The 25,640-nt window shown below is 37.7% G+C and overlaps 1 protein-coding gene across 7 annotated transcripts in view; it reads right to left on the bottom strand.

The window, feature by feature from the left end:
* Eya4 (EYA transcriptional coactivator and phosphatase 4) overlaps positions 1-25,640 on the bottom strand; it is a 272,014-nt gene that overhangs the window by 118,518 nt on the left and 127,856 nt on the right. For all 7 annotated transcript variants that reach the window (XM_013516661.1, XM_013516663.1, XM_013516665.1 and 4 more), the window contains exon 3: positions 21,776-21,825. In XM_013516661.1, coding sequence (XP_013372115.1) covers positions 21,776-21,825 — 50 coding nt within the window. The remainder of the gene's footprint in view (positions 1-21,775; positions 21,826-25,640) is intronic.

Genomic DNA, 25,640 nt, shown 5'->3' with positions numbered 1-25,640 from the left:
AGTTTTCTTTTATTTAACCTTTCATACAAATAATTAAAAAGGACAAGAGCATTCAGAAATTCCATCTGCGATGTAACCACATAAAAGGGCTAACCCAACCCATTAACAAAAGTGCACAGGGATTCTGCCAAGGAGCCAGATGTCACCCTTAGAGAAGGAGCATCCTCCCTGTTCATCACCAAGACATCTAGGAGCAACAGTCTATTCACCGTGCAGAGTTGAAGCATGCATAATGTGTTCAGTAATGACATCCAAATTTTGAGTCATAAATACTCTTCAACAAAATCCAAACTGCAGCATAAACAGGAAAACAAACTATAAAGGTATGCATGAGAGATCTGGAAAGTTTGCATAATTAATAAGTTAAAGATTGCACTAATCCCCTTTCCGTGTCGAGTTCTTAATATAGATTGGTGGTATGTCCTCCTCCTGCCCTCGACTTCAAATCCTCTAAAGAATGCTAGAGAAATCAGGCAACCGAAGCGAGCAGCTTTTGATTTTCTGGCATTTTAGTTACCATTTGGGAAACAGACTTGAACTGTATGACAGATAGCAGTTTCAGAATTTGGGAAATATGATTTTAGTTTCAATAAATAATAACTTCACAGGGAAGCTGAAAAAAAAAAAAGCAGAGAAAATCAGCTGCAGTATTTTTTCTTTTTTTTTTTCTCTCTCTGGAAATACAATCAGTAGCAAATATCAGAACCCTAAACTGAATCTATACAGAGTTCACTGATTTATAAATTCTTTCTAGGCTCAATTTAATTGAATTTAGGAAACTAAAATTACTGGAGCTGAGAAGATTTATGATTGCATTTCATCTCTAGCACAGGGGGTCTTTAGATTATTCAAGAGTCAAGGGAAGAGGAGCCTGTGAACTGCTTCTGCTACATTTGCTGTAATATGAAACCATGGTTCTGTGTGTGAGAGCAGGGACAGTAAAGCTCTAGAAGAAGCAAGAACAAAAGTTTCCATCATGTGGAAAGAGTTTGGGCTTGTGGAGTCTGTCTCCTTCTACTCCCCTAACATCTAATCCAATCTTATTTCCATTTAAGAAACACTAACAAGTTCCCAACAATATTAAATGAGGACTTAGATAAATAAGGACTTAGATAAATATCCTGTGATGAACACGTCCCCTTCAGTACATGAAAAACAATGCCCATGCTCCATATTTAGAACTGTAGGTTGATTAATCCTTGCGATAAGATATGGCTGGTAAAACTGAGCCAGCATTTCAACAATGAATTTAAATTGTTCAAATTAAGAGTTTTAAACCATCTTTCCCCTAGAAAAAAGAAAATGGCTCTTTTTTTGTTTCTTCCAAAATTCAAAGAAATAGTAAGTTTTGTATTTTAGTAACATGTTTTCATATCAACACCTGGATATAAAACATATCCAAGATAAAAAGACAGTACAATTAAAAGTTAAAAGTTAAGTAAGTGCCTATTTCAATTTCCAACTCCTGGAAAAGCCAGTGCTATAGACACAGTATTTCTAGTCAGCTTTTCTCTATAATCATAAACATAACTTGGTTTTACATTACTCTGCATTTCTCCCTAACTTATTCTGTTCAGGAAGAGCAAAAAGAGATTAAAATGGAAAGAAATGAATTTCACTCTTCATTTTAATTTTGATAGAAAAACTTCTAGAATTAAGAAAATAATAGTGTACCTATTAATAGCTTCCAATTTATGAAGTGTACATAGGCTACTCATTCTGACACATGTATTGGCACACAGCCAAGGATAGTATCATTTTGAAGATCAAAGCATTGAATGTCATGATAAATCTCAGAACTTTTTTTTTTTTGAGATAGGGTCCCTCTTGAGCTCTTGATCTTCTTTTCTCTGGCCGCAGGTGCTGGGATTACAGGCATGCACCACCATGCCAGGCTAGACTTCAGAACATATTTAATGAAGATAATTCACAAAATATATACTGCCCTCATGCAAAGCCTTTCCAGTGCTGACCACCTGCTGTGCTTTCCAGTGCTGCAGATGAAGCCCTGCTTATGCCACTACATACGATGCTCTGTGCACACTGAACCTCTTAGAGTGTAACTGGATGCCGCCTTTTCCAGGAAGCCCTGACTTCATTTTCTCTCTCCTTTAACAACTAGTCATATCTTTATGACACTTCTTTGGATAACTAGATGCATATATATTTATCTTCCCATTTCATAAATTTTGTAAGGACAAGAGCTACATATAATAGATATTAAATTCCCTTTATTAGCTAGGATAGATTCTGCAACACGCCAAGTGCCAAGTAACCACCTATTAAGTGAATGAATGAATGCAAAGATTTATGAAGGCTAACAGCCTAGTTTTGTATGGGAGGCAACGCCTTATTCCCACGCCACCACCAGAAGCTCCCACACTGGTGTCCCTTTAGCTTTTACTCTACCTCTGCGCTGTCCAGTAAACATGAACCACATGAATGAAAACTGGAAATTCACTTCCTTGCTGCACTATCTGTATTTGAAGCATTCTGTAGGTACATATGGCCAGAGCAAACTACTGGTAGTATAAGCTACTGGACAATGTAGATTACAAAGAATTTCTGTAGTGGAAAGTTATATGTAAATGCACTGTTCCAAGCAGAAATCAATGTGAACCCATTAACAAAAAGTCCAGTTGTTCAGTCTTCACCTCACAGCCCTTCAATGGCTTTCCAGCTCACTCAGAGTAAAGGTAAAGCTATTACAGTCACCTTAGCTGAACTGCTTTCTGCCTCCTCTCCACTCCCAGCCATATCGAGTAGCGTATTGTCTTTCCTGTTCTCATTGTTCTCCAGCTGGGAACACTATTCCCAAAACACAATAAATAAGCTCCTACCTCAGGACTTTTACACATGCTGTTTTCTCTTTTTGGAACCCTGCTTCTCACTAGGGCTTTACTCAGCAAGCAACTCATAACTGTAGCCTTCTTCCTCCCACACATTCTCTGTGCTCTTTTCCTGCTTTGTTTTTTTCCATAGCACTTACTACCATCCAATATACTCTGTTTTATATACCAGTCCTTACTGTTGTTTGTGCCTGTCCATTAGAACATAAAGCTTCAGGAGGAAACTTCTAATTTACAACCTGCTGTAGCCTCCCCACCTAGAACAGTGCCTAACATATAACTTATATCCAATAAACATTGAATTAATTGTTGAGTTAATGAGTGAAGAGTATTGCATTTCATAAATAGGTACTAGGATATAAAACATTGGCAGTGATTTTTATAGGGCCAGAAGAAACCAGTCATGTCATTATGATAATGTAAGAAAAAATAAGTTTGTAGATACTCTTGAGGTTTTTACATTGATGTTTTCTGCCACCCTGCAAAATTGTAATTTTCAATCTGAGTCATTTGGACTATAAGAAGAGCTTTATTGGGGGAAGGACACTGACAAAATAATATTCATCCATCCATCCATCCATCCATCCAACCAACCCACAGATACTCTATAACACACCCTCCATGGGCAAGGAGATGGCTAAGTGTTTGGAACAGAGACTAGAAAATGAAGTCACTACCAAGTCAAAGTCTGGTTAGGATGAGAGAGGTCATGAGACTCTAGCATGGTGCGTTACAGCCATGGCACTGGTGAGCCCAGTGGATGGAGGTTGTGGGCAGGAAAGGCACCTCTAACTCATTATGGTAGAAAATGCTTCTCAGGATGTGGAATCCCAAATTATAGCGGAAAAGTAGGAGTTCTCAGATGAAGAACGATAGTGTGCTTGTGCAGAAGGAATAGTAGACTGACAGCAGCCATGAGTGAGTGAGCAGGGTACTTCCCAGGTGAATTTTAAAATACAATAAGGCAGGAGGGGTTGAATCAGGCAAAGAAGAATTAAGATATCCCCTTTCTGTCCTCATGTGCAGAGAGTGAACGGGACTGGAATCTGGGTATCAGTGATCCACTGAGAGGTGGACAATGAGGCAGGGTGACATGACCAGGTAGGGCGTTCTAGAACTAAACAAAACTGCTTCTATTAGGTGGATACTTACTTTTGCTGATAAATGAAGATGTAAGAAAATAATGGTCTCAAATATTTTAATGTATTATTAGAAAAGTATTACTATTCAAGCCAACAACTGAGATTGTTCTCTATGACAGGAAGACTGTATGAGCTGAAACTACGCATGATTTTTATGTAATTTACTATAATATTGTGTATTTTCTGTGTAAAATGAAACATGTCAGCTCTGAATGTTTTAAGAAAAATGTTGACCTGAGGACTAATATTTTCCAAATCACTTAAGTAAGAATGGATAGACTCTTCTAAGAGATATAAAGGTAGGGACAAACAGCTCTTCAATAAATGCTATCTGAATGTTGTGAATTAATAAATAGATAAAAATAATCATCAGTTCAGCATCTGGAAACTGATCTGGTCTTTAATCATCAAAAAAACATTAGCATTAGAAAAGAGAACATGCTTTGTGTTTTTCATCTAATTTGTTCCTTGTCAGCAAGTTTCATTGAATTAAAAAAATAGTAAGCAAACAGAGGAATCAATTTTTAAACTCCTGAGACATTTTATTAAGAAGACATGGTTAAAAAAGATTTCTTCCAGTTGTGATGTATTATTTGTGGAATGCTTTTCTCTCTTGTGTAAAAGACAGTTTAACTAATGAATATGCAAACAGAAGACATATTCAGGTTTGAATAGATTAAGGACAATTGTAAAAAGTAAATATTGTCTGATATTAAGAAAAATAAGTAATGTCTGATATTAAGCAAAATCCTTAAAGTTAAATGTGTTCCTTAATAAACACTTTCTATGAATTATCAACATGGAATTAACACTGTATACTATGTGTACTCCTCTTAAACATATCAGAAGGAAGTATTATTTCTCTTCTTTTGGTTAAAGAAAGCATTTGGGAAAAATAGAAAGATTGTCTTGTATGACTATGCCCTGTAAAATACCATTTTTAAGCTAATTTTTTAGGAATTAAATATATTTTGTGGAAAATACTAATAAAGCAAGATAGGTAGCTATTTCATAACTTTTGTTTTATATCAATTTCTCTTTTCACTTTAGATGAATCAAGATCATTTGAAGGTTTGTTATTAGAATTCCTGAGTTCTGATAACTTCAGGTGAAATAAAACTACAAAAGACTTAATTTAGTGTAACACATCATGCATGTTTGAAATTATTTTCCCCCTACTTGGCTTACACAATATTAATATTTCTTTTCACACAAATGCATAAACACAATATAGTAGCAACTGAAATAATAGAAAGAGCACATGATGCCCTTCTAAGTGCTGTAATCTTAGCTAACTTAGCCCTTACATCACTTCTAGGAGGCAGGCATTGTTCGAATCCTCATGATGCAATGATGAAATGAGGGTGAGGAAGCTGAGATTCTACCCTACACTGTCTGCAGGACCCGCGGCATTCATCACTGGACAATAGCATTTCTTCAACACTCAACACCAGCTACTTATTATTGATAGCAATATTTTCACAACTAACGGAGGTACCAAATAATGAACAATTTTATAATCTATGATTCCTCCTAATTCTTACTGGTCTTTTCCCTTGTTAACCTCCCTCTTGTTTTTCCATAAACATGAGATTTTTGTTACATTTGCAAATGGATTTATCCTGCTACTCTTTTTTAATTTAAACTCTTTTCCATCTGGCCTGCCTATCTAATTAGCACCGACTGAGCTAGCACACAAAGACCACGTTTCATGGTGGCTCAGTTCTTTTACACAAGGGATTAACAAGGAGCAATATCTAACCCTCCTGGCCATGCCTCGACAGCATCTTTAAGCAGCACAGCTTCCTGCTTCACAGAAAGGGCAAAGATACAACTACACAATTCCCATTTCTAGACAAAAATGCCCATAGCGTCTCATCAAAGTGGATTTGCTCAGGGAACATCTGACTTTACTGGTTCACTACCTATTGGAACAAGTTGTGTGGATGACTAGGTTTGTAGCAAAGCTTCCAGGTCTTCAGCTGGATTCCCATTTTAGGATGTTTCTTCATTATACTCAGTTATTTTACAAGTGTCGTGTTTTTAGGAATATGACAGAATGAAAAGGGCAGATGCCGTATCTAGGAATCCACTTAATAAGTAATGAAGAGCAACTAAGTGGAGAATAAAGGCTGTATGATAAGAACTTGCTCCTCAGTAACTTCAAAGATGCCCCCGTCATTCTTCCATCAGAGGTAGCTGACAGAGCGTTGGAGAGCCACCATCCACATCCTTGGGCCATGAGCCACCTGCAGTAGCAGCCCAGGTTGAGGCCACTGTTCAAAATAGTATAAACAAGACATTGTGCGTCTTACACATCACATCGGTAATTTGGAAAAAAAAAGTGTTTCTGAATGAAATTCTTAGATAATTTTTTGGGGAAAGTGTAAAGGAAAGTTCTCCAGCAGTCTGTGAAGGAAGCTGGTCACAATGCCACAGCCGGGCAACTCCTCAACTCCCATTTTTCCCCTCTTGATCTGGTGTGGATATTGATCAAAGGAAACAAAAGCTGTATGATCCACCCAAGACACCACTGCTGCTGGCACCTTTTCTCAGTGTCGGTGAAAGTTTGAGTTTTTGGTGTGAGAGATATGCAGGAAAAGACGCTCAGACCACAGCTGATTATTCCTAAGAAAACTGCATCCTAGTTTCTGACACATTTTAATCAGTCAACCCATAATTCCCAAGGCCAAGTGTACTCTGAAAAGTAATGGCTACCTTTCACGGAGCATTTGCTGTGCATCATTTAACATAATACCGTATAATTTAGTCTTCCTTGAAATTAGTCTTCAATCCTTACTAGATTTCCAGGGGGAAAGATGTGGCTAAAAGGAATGTGAAATTTAGGTACTAGTAAGTAAGGGAATGATATTTTAACTCAGGTCTTTTTGTGTTTAAGTTCTAAGGTTGTTGCGTAATACGGATTCCAAGCACATGGAAGGGACAAAGTCAGAAAACTCAAGCTTTGTCCCTTAGTCTGACTCCGACATTAAACCTGAAATAGGCATCATTTCACAGGGTTAGAACTAATTGGCATTTACGCCAATATAGCAATAAAACATACAGTGAACAGATGCTAACTGAAGTTAGTTTCAGAAATCAGAACATAAAACCTCTTAACTAAGACATAGCAGAGATGAAAAAGACGATAACCAATAAAACTTGTATACTTTGTTACTATCCTTAGTACTTCAACATAATACCCAGGCACAAATACTGAGTCTGATTTCATGAACTGTGCTAAATAATAAATAAAATTAAAATAATAGCACAGACTGTTCACAAAGGGAGCTTGCATGAAATTTTTTAACTTGTATCTGGATCAGTTTTTACTTTAGTAATAATGTATTATTAGTAGTATTTTACTCCTAAGTACTTTACTAACAAATAATTTATTTTGCACATAAATAAACACTTAAATAGAGAATATACAAACACATAAAAAGCTAGAACTAAGTAAATAAATGTACTGCTATTCTGATGTACAAATTCAGAATAAGAAATCATTAAGAACCCTATGAATTGTTTTTGTCATTTTGAGACAGGGTTTCTCTATGCAGTTCAGGCTGGTCTTAAACTCACTTTGTAGCCCAAGCTGGCCTCGAACTCACAGTGATCCTCCTGCCTCAGGCTCCTAAGGGCTCAAATTACAGGCATGCACCGCCATTTCCCACTGATATTATGAAATTTGGAAACCCAGCTCCCACTTCCTCAGATCAAGCTGCTGACCTGTCCTTCCATTTTCTTTTCCTAGTAATTTTATAGAACTTTCTCTCTGAGTTTTCTGTTATATAATTTTGCTGGCAGAACTTTATCCATCAGCATTAAACAATTATCTTCTCATCAACATTATTGTAAGAAACCTAGTCTAGAAATCAAACAGGCATGACGCCAATTTCTCCTTGTAATTTGGAGGAGAAAAAATGCTGTTAACATTTTTTAGAAGTCAGGAAACTACTTCGTAAGCCAGAAAAATACAAAAACATGGCCATTTCATGAGAACTTTGCCTCACATCACAATACGGATCCCTGCCATAATTCAATGCTATACAACTACTTACATTTTGATTTTCAGCAGATGGAATAGAAGTTGACAACATTCTTCTGTGAATCATTAGAAAATATTTTCACTGAAAACATAGTCTTGATTTAAAACATAAGTGGCTTCCTTGGACTTTTCCTTTTGGCCCCTCCACAGCTTGTATCAACCTGTTTTTAGCTCTGTAACTTTTCCTAGCTTTCTGCACCACTCACTAACCTCTTGATCTTGTGAACCAGCCAGCTAGCAGACAATGTCGAGCGTTGACTTCTCCTACTAATCCTCCACTTGAAAGGAGGACAAAATATCTGAACGTATAGTTTAATATAAGTAATTTCCTTCCCCTCACTAGTTTTTCATTAGGAATAATTTATATTCACTCCTAACTAAGAAGTGTACAGTAATAAAGAAAAATGAATAATGTAAAAATGCTTGGTGTGACCAGGAAAAATCTGAGCTTGCATAAATTATTCTTTAAAAATCTACTAGCAAAGTTCAAATGCTGAGCCAGATTCAACATGATCTACCGTGAAGATCCGCTGAGTTGAGTCAAGACAGGTCCAAGTAGGAGAGAGGGGAAGGCTAGATATGGCAAGGCAAGTATTTAGCAAAAAATCCAAACTATGTCATGATATATACTTTGTAGTTATCTAATTCACTTTCATCCATATAAAATCCTTTCAGTAAATCCCATTCTCCCTCAACATGCACCGGTCACCTCACCTTTCTCTTCCCTGTGCATATTTTGCCTGTTGCATTTGGGGAAAAGATTTTACTAAATACAATATTAACCTGCAAATTGGCAATTTTTTCCAAAGGACCCACAGTAGGGCTGCTTAGCAAACTGGTCTTCCCAGTCTACCATGTGAAATGCCTGTATGTTCAGTTACATTCTGAGCTCCACTCATGCGGAATCTTCCCAGTGTTCTCAAACCAACCTTCTACAGCACGCATGGAAAAGGAACAATTCCAGAGTAGGAATTTAAATAAAGAACACACATCAGACCTAACACTTCTAACTGACATTGCTAACTAAGTAAGCAGAAAAGCCACTGGGTCAAAAACAACATGAAAATAGGAAGCCAAAAAGGAGGAGCTGAAATGAATCAGATGCTCTAATAGGAAGAATTTGAAAGTCACTCCGCCAGAGGAGTTCAATCAATGATAACTGCTTCAATTTGGTTATGAAAATTCAATCTAGTGACGATCTACTGCATAAAATTCCCTCTATCGTAAGAAAAGAGGCAAGATTGCTTAGAAAATAAAGAAACTCTAGTAAATACCTCCAGAAGATGTCTCAACAGTCCCTACCATGCACACACAATCAGTTTGTATGGCTTGCAAAACTGGTTTGGTCACTTCTAGGAACTGTACACATGGACAACAAGCATGCTCTTGCCATTCATCGGATTCCTGACCCGAAGACAAGGCCCCTATCTTGCACCATCCTCCTTTTTCTTCAATTTGCATCCCTTCCATTAGGCATAAAGCATTTGGCAGCAACTCGGTTGCTTAACAAAATGGGCCCTCAATGTGCGACCATACAACACAAGGACACACAAAGCACTCAGTGTGAAAAACCTGGGGATACGCCATATGTGTAAATAAAAGAAGTCACCACCAAAGATTCCCACCTCCTGTTTGGACATCATACTGGTAAATGATAAATCCAGATGAGGTTACCGTTATGTGAAAAGCTATATCTAATGTTCCTCAAAGATCATTAATTTCCATAACATCAATAAAAAAAAGTTTCCTTAAAGTGAAATTAAATTTTATAAAAATCACAAGTTCTCCTATCAAGAATTCATTAGATGGGGCTGGGGATTTAGCTCAGTGGCACAGAGCCTGCCTGGCAAGCGCAAGGTTGTGAGTTCAATTCCCAGTACCGGAAAAAAAAAAAAAAAAAGTACTCATTAGATGGAATGGAACAGATACATTGGAAATGAATGGAAAGAGTAAAAAGACACTGGAAATATAGATATTTTGGAAATAATTCTGAATGCTCACATTACTCTCCAAGGTCAGGACAAGGCCGTGAACCTGGGCCCTGGAGTTGCTGACTGCATAAGCAGCACCTACCGTCAAGTGTTGGCGTCTGGACCCTGACCATGAGGAGTTCTTCCTCTAAAGCACTGATGAGTTCTGCCGTGCTGCCCGTACCCTTGTGTGGAGGCCCTTGTTGCCATGCCAGGTGTGGGCAAGAGCCAAGCCTGTGGTCATGGCCAGGGGCTCTAGAAGAGAAACCCTTTCCCAGCAAAGTGGAGGGATCCATTCCTGGGCCTTCAAAGGGTTGGCTTCCCCCTCAGAATACTCTAAACTTTGTAGTTTCTAGATCTGTTTCATCCCACGAGGCCTCTGTATTTCACTATCACAGCAGCCTCCTCTGGTCAAAGTCAGGCACTGTTGGTAGCTGCCGAAGGTGGGGTTCACTGGGATATGGAGAAAGCATTGTCAGACAGTCCTGCCGTGCGTTGGTCAGTACCGCTCTGGGCTGGACAGGCCCTCACTGTAGAGTGGACTCACCCAACTCTCCCTGGGAGAAACAGTGATGGCTTGTCCATATTTCCAGTCATGTTGCCAGGTTGCATATGTGGGTGTGCACAAGCATACACACACACACGGTCTATCTCTTTCTCATTTTTTGTTTTCTATACCATGGTTTTTATCAATATTTCACTTTAAAATAAATAATAAATAATTAGAAAGCCTAAGATAATGTTCCAAGAGCACATATGTAACACATAGGTTGAGAAGATGCAAAACCCAATATCTGAGCGCCAGTGGCCTGGTTTCATCTCCCATCTGATGTCAAATGTGACGGTCCTGTCCAAGGCCAGCAGTCTTCACCACGACAGCTGCCACCCTGAGGGTGTGGTGCATCTGTCCTGGCACTTTGTCAAACCACATGAATCACTTCTTCCCAGGCACTAGCGTGACATCTAACATCCCCGTTAGCTGGAACTTCAGATCGTCCGTGAGGAGAATAACAGAGCATGGGTGACACAGCAGGGATAAATCACATGGGCTGGGATTTTCATGTGCTAATACTGTGTGTGTTCTGGAAAAGACAGTATTTTTGAGAAACATGCAGTTTCTACAAATGAATTCCATGACAGAATGAAATAGAGGTGCTGCCTATTTAGGTCAAGCCCACAATTCCAGAATATTTCTTCAATGATCTTTTTTATTTCAAGGAGGATTTTCACATACTACGTTGCTATAGAAATAAACATGCAAGGCACCACTATAAAAGTCACCTGGAAGGAGGAAGGAAAGTAAAGGAAAGAAGGTAAAGGGAATGAGGTATCAAAAATAAAAACTCATAGATTGTTACATTTTTTATCTCAAGAAGCTTGTTGAAGCCATGGTGATTTTAATTAAAGTGACTCAAAATGTATCATGCCAACTAAATTTTCTTGAAAGTGAAGTGTGTTTTACCAAAGAGACTCTGAGGTAGAAGGTGTCAAGTGGGGCAGTGCTAGGGGCAAGCTGGGACATACTGTTCCCCTACTTTTACAGCAAACTTAGAGCTCTTCCTTAAATCCGATCTTATGTACAAATGACAGTTAAAAATCATTAGATAATCTTACATGGAGCATTGTAGTGAAAAGGCAGAAAGTGTAAAGATCTAAAGAACTTTACTATCTCCTCAAAATAAAAATTTACTGCTTATTCATTCATCCATTCACATAACAATTTGTTTCATTTTTACTATGTGCCAGATATTATGTGAGATATCTGAAATGGGTAGAAACAACCCCCTACACACACACCCACACACACACTGCAAAAACCCCAGTAATGCAGACACTTTAGCTGTTCCTCTTGGTGGCCACCAAACCACAGCTGTCCAGAAATGCTCAAGGAATTGTCCTTTGGATGTACTTAAATTTTGTGTATTGCAGACCTGTGCAAAAGCATACCTAGAATGGCAACATGCAGTATTGAAATAATTCCAAAATATTATGGCTCTAAAAACAATTTAACTTTGACTTACAGAATCAGGATGAGCAACACATAAGAATCATTACATGGGCATAAGGCATATCTATGTCCCCAGGGATGTCCACGGTACTTCTAGTGTGAGTGCCTAAATATTCTAGATGACTAAGCATCTTGCATTCTCACATTTATTTGCGTTACTTTTATATCTGCTTTTGCCACTTTTCAATACTATCACTGTGCTTCTCTGTACTAAGAGCAGTGATTTAGTTTCCTGTGTTTCTGTCTATGGTTCCCACATGTTCCTCTGCTGTAGTTGAGACTGTATGTGCACAGTGAGGATGCACTCTGGCCAGTACTAAGAGCAAATTCCAGGACACTATGCACTAGCAGGCTTTTTTCTTTCTCTGTAGCTCTCAAATATGTCTGTGTGGGTGATATTTGTTAGATAACTAAGTTTGCCAAGCTAAAGGGCCTTGGAAATTAAATATAACCAAAGTGAAATTGAAAGCATTTTAAAACTATATATATAATATAATGTATATTATATGTATAATTATATATTATTCTTTATATAATATTATACATATATGTCTCCAACTAGTCACATGTTGGATTCTCTCAGAAATTAACATCTTTGGAAAAGTTGAGCTTCATTTTAGTTACAAAAACTTTAATACGGAGACAGTCATTTGGCACAGCAAGCATTCCCAAAAGACATCAAGTATCAGGTGATAGAAATTCATAAACACATGAACAAAGAATCCATTCACCCACTGGCTTATTGAAAAGTGAATGAGAGCACTTTGGAGGTTGCTAAGACAACTGAAATGTGGTGATTAAATGTGAGCGAATGAGTAGAATCTCGGTACCTTTCGATATCAAATTTTTGAAATTGCTGCTGAACCCTCATCTATGCCCTGGCAGAAACTTTAAGGGCTTCGTTTTGAAACAGGCTCAAGGCCTTGAGCACTGCTGCCGAGGCAGCCTGAAGGCTTCCGCTCAGGACGTGGCTGTATTCCTGGAGGGGACGTGCCCGTGTGGTGTGGCAGAGAAAGGTGCCCTGGCCGGGGCAGCCCCATCTGGTAGCACTTGGGGAGATGGAACGCCTGCAGAGCCTGTTACCAATTAGTCCAGAAAAATTATTTGCAACTCATTTATTAAAATTTCAAGCAAATACTTTCAAAATACTGGAAGGGCAAGAATAGCTTTTCTGGAATAGTGGTATTTCTAATTTTGAACTCTGGGCTTGCTCTATCCTAGCCACACTGCCCTCCCTGCTGTGGTTTGGACATACAAAGCAGGCAATTGCCCAAGTGCCTTTGGGGACACTGGTCCCCTCAAAGGGAATGCACTTCCAATCTTCGGTTGTGCTTTCTCCCTCATTACATTCAAGATTTCTTCAAATAGCATCAAATTTAAAGTCACAATCTAGTCCTCTCAGTGTTCTCAAGTCTCTTAGTGTTGCCTGGTATTTATTATATTTTAACATTATTTTTGTTCCACTCATTCATTCTTTATTTCATGCACAGAATTATCACAAATATTCAGTGCTTGACACATAGATACCCAATAAACAGTACCTTTAAGTATTTGTGTAGTTGAACTGCAGGAAGGAAACCATTAGATGCCCCATTTCTTCCACCTTAAATAGGCACAACATGCAGAGGGATGTAAAAAGTTTCCACATTTCCTCTAGAACTTCCACGAAAAAATGCCCCAAGTCCAGGATGACAATAAGGATTAATGTACCTCAGTACCTCGGAGGCAGACCAGTCAACATGGCATACACTCAACAATGGTCAGCACTCCCACCCACAATAATTTGTACTGTTCCTACAATGCACAGTAAAATCTTTTCTTAGACCCTTAGGTCCCCTGGATAAAAATCATAGTAGACAGGGTGTTGGGGAAGTAGCCTAGTGGTAGACCATGGGCTTAGTGTGCACAGGGCCTAGGTTCCATCCCTAGCACACACACAAAAGCATTAAACAAATACTACTTTGTGTGATGCATTACTCTGATCAAATTAATTTATTTTTTTTATTTTTTTTGGTTTTTTTTTTTTTTTTTTGTTTTTTCTCCGGTACCGGGAACCGAACTCACGACCTTGCGCTTGCCAGGCAGGCGCTTTTGCCGCTGAGCTAAATCCCCAGCCCCCGATCAAATTAATTTAAACAAGTAACTGTCTGTAGAAAGACTGCTTCATGAGATTCAAGAGGTGCTCAGCTTATTATGGAGGAAGCTGATCAGAAACATCCCCACTTCCTGTAATTTATGGCTAATACATGTGGGCAAGTCAGGCATTTTCTCATTGCTAGAGAATAATGCAAATTGTCAGGAAGAAGAATCCAGAACCGTTGCATTGTCATGGTGCCTATTTCAAGCCAAATCTACTTTTTCATGCTTTATATATAAGCAAAGACAAATAAAATAGGTTTTCAGTGTAGAAAATTTGGAAAATGTGTTTTAACCATGAGAAAAGTAGTGTATAATGCCTCCCCCAAGTAAGCACAATTTGCTAAATTTCCCTTAGGCCTCTTAACTAAGTTTCCTAGCTGTTTTTCCTGCTTCCAAGCAGGTTTTCCTGTGCCACGACTGAGCTGTCATCATAAGCACAATTTTAATCATGTTAACATCTGATTAGAAACCCCTCGCTGTCTGGAGAAGGTTTGCCAAAATTTTAAATTGGACTCCAGGCTACTGATTGCTGGTTATATTTCTCTAAGAGTGTTCCAGAGTTGGTTTCGAAACAAAGTCCAAACTTGGACTCCAATTTTGGTGAAATTATATTTAGAAAGGTAAATAATTTAAACCATAGGATAAAGGACATCAATCAGATAATCTAACATCTAGTTTAGGGAAATGAAGAAAGTAATTGGCATTCAGATTAGAAGTTGAAAGCAGAAGAGAAATCTGGGTGCCCTGGGTAATATATGGTTAGCCTGGAGCTGAGGATAGAAAAGCAAAGCTTGGTAGAACGAAGGAGGTAGGGGGGAGAGAGAGACAGACAGAGACAGAGACACAGACAGACAGAGACAGAGGCAAACAGAGACAGAGAGAGAGAGAGGAATGGAGTTCCAGTTCCATGGAAGCTTGGTTGCCACTCTACTTGAGAGACTGTTTCAAGAAATTCCCACTTTGTAAATCACAGGTCATAGACGTGTGATCTGTAAAGTAAGTCTCCACACTGGTTCATAACTACTGATTTGTGTCTAACTAGGGAAGGGGATGCATTTTCATTTTCCTCAATTCTATGAAGGGAAGGATGGGACAGGGTGTTGGATAAAACAAGTGGATTATATATCCTTGGGAGTGAAAGGCATTTGTTGATTATCTTCTCAGTGTTTCTCTTTTGGGAGTTCTTCTCAACCTCATCCATATGCTCCCAGATATGGCTCCTACAAGACACATTTTGTTTTGTGACCTTGCCTCTCTGGTATCATTCTCTTCCCTAGAAACCTGGAACTCAGGTAAAGAAAAAGAGAAGTTCTACTCTCTACTTGGACATTAAAGAGATAAAATGTACAGCATCAAGAGCAGCGTCATATAGGAACTGTCCTCCTATCGTGGGTCCTGGAGAAAACATCAAGCTAATCCAGTGGTCTGCATCCAGACACTGAAGCAGCTGAGAGCAGAGAGATGGCGAGATGGACAGCCACCCTTGGCCCCCACACCTTCTGAGATTCAGAACACCCTGTCTTCTTAAGTTTTCTAAGTGATTGTATACCCTTGCCTGAAAAATAAAATAATAAAATAATAAAAAGAACAAAACTCCCCCTTTTGGGTTTAACCGGTTCATGTTTGAAGGTGCAATCAATCACGACATCACCCAAACAGCCAGGAACCCACGCCCATGCCGAGTCACCTAGTTTACAGTATCCTCTAGGTCTTCACAGGAATCAGTGGGGACTATTCACCTATAAAACACATTTACATTTAAACTTTTGGTGAGTAGAACACGTTAGGTATTGTGAGCCACATCCAAAGTTGTGAACAGAGATTATGCATGGAGAAAAAAGGAAAGGAAAGTAAAACAAATGAAAAACGAGACCTCAGAATCAGACGACAGTAAAGCAAAGGCCAACCGAACATGTAGTGATAGAAGGGGTGTCGATAGCAAGGCCTTAGCTGCGTTGCTCTCTCTCCTCTAATGGGCTCGAGGGTCAGTCTTGTTCAGTGTAAGCCCTAGGAGTCAACGATGCTCTTAGGAACAATGGGTCAGAGCCTTCCACTTTTATTATTTTACCTCATCTGCTCAGTCATCTAATCTTCCAAGATGAACTCTAATGGGTTAAGACACCAAGAAGCCAACAAATATATAGATAATATTAACTAATTTCCTCAGTAAGGATAAATTGACAAGAGTTTCCAGAGATACAAAAAAAGACTGATGGGGCACATATGTGATAACACATTTAAATACAATTTAAGTTCTGAGATATTTAAATTTTGAAGTACTAATATTGTGGATCTAGTACAGACATCAATTATCTGAAGAAATCAGCTCAGTATATTACCACACCAAAAGGATCAAGATAATGCTACCTACTTAGTGCAATTAACGGCAAAACACAACGCATCATCCTCATTCACAACTCCAGCTGAATCCACACCTGTAGCCATCGATCAACACATGCAAGAAAAGCCAAAAAGAATTCAGAAAATCTCCAGTGACTAGAGAAACATGACAAAGAGAACGGAGAGAAGCCCAAACAAGGTCCAACTGTGAAATAAGACAAAACACTGCAAATTGGAAGAAAAGGATTAAGCTATCACATAACCCAGGTTCCCTGAATCACAGGAGAATTAACCACTCCCTCAGAATATCCATCTGTCAATCACCTATCACTTTCAGGAGATGTGTATCTCATAACTTGAAAGAGGTCATTTTAAATAGCTAGGAGTGGACTATTGTTTTACATGTGATTAGTAATTTTCTGGGTTCATAGTAAAAAATATAGCATATGCTAAGAATATAACTGAGTCCAAGAAATGTTGCATAATTACATGAACTCCACAGCTACATTGTGTTATTGATAGAATTTATGCTTATTAGAACCACATTCCAAAACTCTCTGGTTTGAGGAAATGTAACCTGGCAGTAACGACCTTCGAAGACAGAATATTGGACTACATGAACCTTTGATTTGGCACGGCAATGAACTATGCATGTTTTCATGAAGGGTCCCTCAGTTTTCCCTGCACTGAAAACAATATAGCGTTTAATTTTTAGACAGGCAATTATATGCAGATAAACATTTCAGTCTTCTGGAAGCATTGCAAAAGTTATTATCCTAGCAAATAAATATGTACAATTCAATGCCCTAACTGTAACATTGTTAAATCAGAGCTATTTAAAATGATGAATTCCCTACATTTTAAAGCTTTTACAGCTAAACCTTGAATCGATAAACTTCCTGGGGCTTGCTTAAACAATAGCTATTAATCAAAAATGAATTCCAGTTCTTTAAAGTTGGATGGTCATTTTGCCTTTCTCTGGATAACTGTAAAGTTAGCGAAGACTTAGGCAGGGAGACACAGGCTGAAGTCTTTGCTGATTTCAGGATGTCATTAGTTCCCAGAAAAATGCAATGTCTTTAACTTATGAAATGAAAAGATCAGCCCTCACTGCTACCCACGGGATTTCTCTTCTACTCCCCACATGGAAAAATTATCATCTTAGTTCCGATGTGCCACAAGTACTTCCTCTGTTTTAAAAGTCTCCATTCAATTTCATTACTGTGTTGAGATTGGACAAAACAAAGCTACTGAAGTCAAGAGTTGGTATAATCGCTGGGGGTTACTTCATAGCCCAATTTCACCAAAATTTACATTCCATTCACTCCTTAGTTGACGGAACAAGTGTAAAATAAAAATGCCTGAATTGAGTTGCACTTCCTTTCTACATCTCTGATGTCTTCTTGGTGACCATGCTCAAAAACAAAGCCCAAAAGAGAAAAGGCAAAGAGAAACCAAATAAAAGATCACACCAAAAAAAGAAAAATCACTTGGGTATAGCACAGACTCAAACTCTAAAATATTCATAAAGGATCCGGTGAAAGAAGGAGGTAAATTATTTCCTCTCCTATGAGAAATAAAAAAGATTTAAATTAGACGAATTTTTTCAGTATAAAGTTCAGGAAAATACCTAGCAAAGATTGCCTAGATTCCTATTATATTTAATAGGAATTGTGTTCTTTTAAAGTGACACAAAAGGAGCACAGATCTATAACTGATAAATTTACCAAGAGTATAGAAAAAAATCAACTTAAAAATAAAGTTTTCATTTACTTTTTAAGATGGTTTACACAGTAGCAGACTTACTTTGAGGATAAGTAAAATGAGATAAATAGAAATTTTAATTTTTTAAAGAACTTATGTTATGGTTAATAGTATTTTTAAGAATAGAGACAAAAATGTATACTCCAGACATAGCTACTAACAGAGAAGAAAAAAAAGGAAAATATTCTAAGAATGTAAAATTTTATATGGAGTGTATTTTTTCCATTCCATGTGATATCAAATTTAATAGCTTTAGGAAGCAGGGCAAACAATGTCCCTGATGTCTAGCTTTTAGTTTTATATAATGCCGATTCTAAGAAGACAGGTTTGCCTTACACGTACTGCATGAGTTCATAAATTCTCTTTTCTCCAATCAACTAGTTACATCTGCAGTCCAAGCATTTCTTTGCGAAAGGAATTAGAGCCAAGCAAGACAAAGAATTTGCTGATACACATATGTCACTCTAAGAATTCTTCTGACAAAGCCTCCATACCCACTTTAATTACTTCCCTACTGTAACAGACACTTTCCAATCTGCATTTATTCTAATCATTGCAAATCCAAAACCAACACAGTATAAAGCTGGCTAAATGAATGAATGACATTAGCTCTAGGCTCCAAGTGAGGCAGCATTTTGTAAGGCAGTGGGTCTCCAGCTTGCGTTTTATGCTGATACAGTATATTTCATTTTGAGCTCAATTCTTTACTGAAGGTTTGTTTAGAATAGAATCACAAAGCACCAGGCTTTAAACTCTAAAACCCAACTGAGTAGCACTCTCTCTCTCTTCCTCCCTCTCTCTCTCTCTCTCTGTCTCTCTCCTTCTCTCTCTCTTTCTCTCTCCCTCTCTCTCTCTCTCTCTCACACACACACACACACACACATGCACATGCACACACTTGCAGGTGGATTGAGGAGAAGGGAGAGAGTATATAAATGTTATGATTATGGGCAAAAAGAGTGGATCCATGTATGGATCACTAAATCACTGCTTAGGGTCATAAAAGCAGAATGTCAGTGCATGCATATAATAAATGTTATTTTAAGCAGTTCTTGACGCCTTAACTACTCAGTAATGATCATATCCCTTCCTATAAAGGGCTCTTTCCTTAATGTACCATCATTTCCTGATCTAGAGCCACCACTGCATCCTTGCACTGATTTAGTGTCAGTGAATAAATTCAGAACCCCAGAACAGTGACATCTTTATGTTATGAACACTGAATAGAGTGTGGAGTTTAGCTATGCTACGAAAAATCAGGAAAGAAAGCAGCCACTACCAAAACGTCTAGGCATCCTGAAATTATAAGTGACCCTCAATTCTCTTGAAAGCTTTTCCAGCTAGGGTTTTGATAGGGATTGCTTCTTTAGTTTACTTGTTTTTGATGGTAAGAAAGCCTTAGCATTCTTAGATGCTCATTTGCCTTATTTATCATATTACATATAAAGTCATTTTAAGAAGTAGCTAACCTTAAATATCTGCCAATTTCTAGGAACTACAGCCACTTTTCAATTTACAGAGATAATATTCTTAAATAATAGAATATATTTTAAGCAATCTTTTAAAATAATCATTATTTATCTTACAACTAAATTATATTTTTTACCTCCTCTGTTTTTTGTTTTTGTTTTCAGGACAGTGCTCAGGGATGGAGCCCAGGGCCTCCCACATGCTCGGCAAGTGCTCTACCCCTGAGCTACCCCCTCTGCTCTGAAACTATACTTTTAAACCCATGCCTATGTCTTATACTCTTATGACTATGAAAGATAACAATATACAATGTATCGATTATCATTACTGTCCTGTTTTGAAACTGTTTTATTGTTATTTTTATTTTTTCTTTCACTTTTTAAAATTAAAAAAAAAAGAATTTATTCAGAAATTGTGTGAAAAGTGTAAAATTACACCAACAAACTAGGATTTTGTTGTGGTTGTTATTGGTGTGTTGAGTGTAGAATATTTCGAGAAAAAAATAGAAAATAAAATTTACAGATTAAAATAGAAAAATAAAGTCACACAGCCTGGGATTTTTCTATACAAAAAAGAATAATCTAATTCTATAACTCCACCGAGCTCTGAAACTTTTAAGGTTTCCCCTCACTTCCTGATGCCCCCTCTGAAAACTGAGTCAGTCTGGTAGCTTTCTACCAAACTTCAAATTTATGTAAGATTATACATCAAAAAATCCTGAGCAAGCTCAAGCATAAAAACTGTTTTGAAATATTAAGAATACCAGTGACTATACTGCCCTGTTTTTCCCTTGACCTTCTGTGTTGAAGACACACTGCTTACAAAAATGACTGAATTATTCCTCCAGTCCTTGCAAAGGAGGACCGAGGCACCAGGCTCCTAAAGCTCAGCAGAATGATTTGGAAGGAAGTCCCTGCTAGGCATAGAGCTCCAGCTCCCTTTCTCTCTGCACATCCTACACTACTCTGCTTTGCAGGAAATTAATTATGGTCCATCCAATTCTTAATGCTCCAATAAGCTGAAAATTATTTATATCTATTTTGATAGCTAATAAGAAAGAACAAAGGTCAAATAATCCCATATCATATTATATGCTGTTAATGATGTAAAGGGACAGGTTATACATATACAATCACTTTCATATCTAGAAAAATCAGTGATAGACATATCATACTAGTACATAATATATACTTGCTCTACAAAAGAAAAATATAGTGGCATTTTACTCACATTTGTGTTTTATTGAGCCAAGAAAGTCCTTACCAACATCACATGCTGGAGTGACTAGCACCAGACACTAGTACCCATCTTACAATGAACACAGATTTCTTAGTGGAAGAGGCTAAGTCACATCATTAATATCCTATTAAGTACATATGCTTATTGTTGTCATGGTACTTATAGTACTTTTGTTTCTCCATTTAAAATTGAGGCCTGGGTTTTGAAAGGAAAGCAATGAAAATGCGCAATAAAATTTTGTTGGGGACCTGGTCCAACCACAAACAAAAAAATGCTGCTCCATCTCTCTATGGAGTGTCCTGACGATGTTAATTCATCATTTCTACCAGCTCCCAATAACCAAAAAGACAGTGCCAAATTAATGTTGAGTTCAATAATTTGGTAGCACTCTCAAACTTTAGCAGTATTTCATTAGAACAATATTTCAAGGGGGGATGTTTTATGTTTTTCTGTAAACATGGATTTGTCAGCTATTCAGCACTGGGCACAATTTCAGATCTAAATGCATCGTAAGAACAGAACAGGATGAGAAAGTAAGGTTAACTTAAAATAACATCTATGAGAACCTATCTCAAGTATTTCTAGAAATAATTCTATTATCATTTTTTAAAAAGTCATGTCTTCTTTATTGATGTTATATGTAATGGTACCTTAGTCAATGTAATACATAATTTCCATACACATAAGTTTTTTAAGACACTCAATACTTCATTTCACAGTTGTATCTAATGTATAGTATAACGTTCTATTAATTTTCAAAATTGCCTTTTTTTCTTAGTGAAGTCTTGATCTTTATTTTACTGTACCTGGAATTCTGAGGTTCTGAAACATCGGATTCTGTGCACGTTTTCTTTACCTGTAAGAAAACAGTTCCAGTTATTCTCATATGAAATTCAACTTCCTCTCTCAGGGTCACACACTTGTTAAAGTGGATACAGTGCAGCTCACCGAGATCTCTATAAAATACTCCTCATATTTTACAGCAACAGCATGCAGTACTAAACTGCCTATTTCATTATTATCCCACAAACAGCTGCCAAATGTACTCCCCTGCTTCCATTAGTATGTAAAATGTTCAACTAAAATAGCTGGGGACCAGCTGGGCTAAAAACAAAGAAACCAAAGAGCTAAGTCTCCCAGTTAGGAACTAGAAAGCCATGCTGTTCTCAGTCCACTAAGAAACATTTTTTCTCGATGATACTGCTTCTGTCTCCTGCAAATGCACACAATAATAATCAGGTTTGGAGACAGAACACAGTGTTAGCTGATATATCCATGTGCTAATTTTCATTTCTTTAGCCCAAGGACTGTATGTCTTATACAGTTCAGCATGTCATTTAAGTTCAGGTATCCCTCCTAGACTTCTCAAGTACATTTGCAGTACATTTCATGAACTGCATTACAATGTTGAGGTTTTTAACCCACAAAGAATAAAAAATGAAAATAACTCTTGGTTCTAGGGTATGCTATGCATTTCTGCAGAGAAGTATGGGGCATATCCTCTAAAATAAGGTAAGGCACACAATCATCATCTTTCACAAGTTAACTTCAAGCACAGGTAGCTACATCTGATTATTATGGTCTTGAAGTTATATGCATAATAGTGTTAATCTTAAAATGCCTTTAGTTAACATGAGAAGTGCACAATATACATTTATAAATCCACTGCCTTATATTCTAAATGTCCACATTGACATGGCCTATCTATGTGACCTACAGAATCCCAGAAGGTTTAGCTTCTAATATGTGGCTTCAAAGTGAAAAGAAGAGTCTACCGGATGTATACCATGGCTACATTTGCGGGGTGTGAGTCACAAAATAAATGGCAACACTAAAAAACAAGGTTTGAATCTTAAAGATACAGTATTACATGTATAGCTCACAAAGTAATTCTTCCCTTCCTTGACTCAGAAGGATGGCTAAGAATTAAACGAAACTCTCCACACTTACAAAAATCTGTGTATTTTCCTTGCCTTTCCAAGCCTAGACAGTGTAGTCTGGGAAATCAATTATTTGCTTGATTAACTTTGTTCTCTTTTCTGCTTCCTGTGCATACATTTATACTACGTGAAAAGAAAAACTGACTTGCAAAGACATTGCCACTCTGTCCTAGTCAGTAACTTCCAGGCCCTTACCATGGAATGTAGCATTTTGAGATGGAAGGGTGAAGAAATGTTTTCAAGAGTTATTACTGAAGAAGGAAAGATGTGGAGCAGGAGGAGGAGAGGGAGGAGGATAAGGTAGGGAGGGGGAAGGGGAGAGGAAGGCGAAGAAGACGCTACCATGTGTGGCTCATAGCTCTAACCCCAGTACTCTGGGAAGCTGAGACCAGGGGATCATAAGTTCAAGCCCAGCCTGAGCAACTTAGTGAATTGGCAAGACCCTGTCTCAAAATTAAAAGAACTGTGGATATAGTTAAGTGAGAAAGTCCTGGGTTCAATCCCTAGTACTGACAAAGGAAAAAAAAAGGAAGAGGACAGATATAATAATGAAGGTAAAATAAAATGAAAAACAAAGAGTACTTTTCTTGAAATGTCATCACAGAGCTTGCTGGAAAATCTATACAAGTCTTTGTTCATTAAAAATTTGTCCAAGAAAAATAAGAACCAAATGGGAAGGACTTTGGGAAAGAGAACTCTTTTTTCCCATTAATTCTTTTCCATGACTTATCACCAGAAACTATAGGAACTGCCTAATGAATACACAGAAATCTTCATAAAATGAATGACATTTTTCTGAAGACCATGATAATTTCACATCGGGACGAAGAAGCTCCAAGACACCACACAGGAAGAGGACAAACACGCTCAATCAAAACTCAAAGCCAGTAAACTTCCTATAACTTCAATACAAAATATTTTCAAAATGCTCATGGCTTTCCAGAGCATCATCCTCTAAATAGCTTTCTAGAAATTTTGATTATTTCTAAATTGCATCAAAGAAACTATCATAATACAGAGAGAAAATCTACTGAATTACTTATCATCTAATACAATATTCAAGCTCATAACTAATAACGGGAAAAAAGGATTGTATAACCTTTTAGATGTTGTTAGAGTTATGCATTAATCCATACAGGATGTTAGTAGAGTTTTGACTCATTTTCTCACAGTCAAGCGAGGAAAGGGTAATATTTAGGACCCCGTGACTATCATAGAGAGGTCTGTATAAAGTGTGAAGGGCGTTTGAAGAGCGAACTACCCTGGCCAAAGGAAGATGGCAACCAAAACAAAGAAAGTGGCTTCAGAATTGAGTCTTAAAAGACACAGACCTCAAAGACTCAGTGCAGAATAAACAGGCATTTCTGTCATGGGATTTGACAAAAGAAACAAGTGTGAAGCCCTTATATTACATAAAGAATTTGGAGCTAACCTTTAGGCAATGTTGATTACTGAAGAGTTTTATAGATATGTTTTCAGTAGAGATGGCTTAGAAGATACTAGAAAAAAGACAAAGAGAAGGCCAAAATATAGGTAAGAACATTATGCAATAACATAGGAATGCAGATGGTCTTGTCCTTGCGCATATGTCATTACATCCTTAGCCCTGAGAGGATGCTCCTCAAATGCTATTTTACTAAGAAAATCACTCAGCCTATCACTAAGAGATGGACAAGATCTGAACTAAAACAAGAGGCACGGAGGTGGGTATGGTGGTGTACCCCACTAACCCCAGCACTCTTTGAGGTGGAGACAGGAAAGTCACAAATTTAAGCCCAGCCTGGGAAAGCTAGTGACTGTACAAGACCCTGTCAAAAACAAACAAACAAACAAAAATTAGAAATGATACAGAGCTTTGGTTTTGTCTTTGTTGTTGCTAATTTTTTTGTTTTATTCTCTTTAAAATTAAAAAAAAAAATGCCTCAGGATGTAGCTCACTGCCAAGACCCTGGGTTCAATCCCAGTACTGCAAAGACCCAAACCATGGGGAGAAACAACAGGATATTTTTGAAAAATATTTCTGTGATGAAATGATGAGAATATAGTAATTGATTGAGCTATTAAGTGGAATATGATCTGATCGTTTCATTTGCCCTTGAAAAGAAATTTTAGATATATCAAAAACAACAAAAATACTTTGTGACATCTTCAGGTTGCTTCACATCCCTGTGTCTTCATTTTTGCTGTGCTGGTGACCAAACTCTGGGTCTTCCACAGCTCTGCAGGCGCTCTGTCATCGAGCTCCACCCTTAGGCCCCAATTTCTTATTTCTGAATTAATGGAGAGGAGGTAAATGAGCCATTAAGGAACCTATATACATATAGCATTTACTTGATCATGGAATGAGAAGTCAAAGGAACAGTTTTAACTAAGTGAAAGACTCTCCTACTTGAGGGGTTAATGGTGCTTCATGAAATGGCAAGCGTTGGGCCATATAGGCTATGAAAGAAAAGTACCTCCCCTAGAGTACGTAGAACCTCTGTCTTCAATGAAATACAGATTTGCTTCAGAATTGTTTTGAATAAAAGAGAAACAAGCAGTCCAAGAAATGAGGCAGAATTTCATGCCTATAATTGAAATCCAAATCTTAGTTTTCATATAACGTATAAGATAGTGGGCCAAAAATACCCCACAAAGGAAAAGATGAGTAGTGTCAAATGCATTCAAATTGGCTGCAATCAAACTAATTTCAACCTACTTAATGTATTTTCATGGAAGTTATAAAATCATG

Source organism: Chinchilla lanigera, unplaced genomic scaffold, assembly GCF_000276665.1.
Source record: "Chinchilla lanigera isolate Chin_1 unplaced genomic scaffold, ChiLan1.0 scaffold00035, whole genome shotgun sequence".
Classification (NCBI taxonomy): Eukaryota; Metazoa; Chordata; class Mammalia; order Rodentia; family Chinchillidae; genus Chinchilla; species Chinchilla lanigera.
Note: the sequence above shows the minus strand (reverse complement) of the source record. Positions and strands in the feature narration are given on the sequence as shown.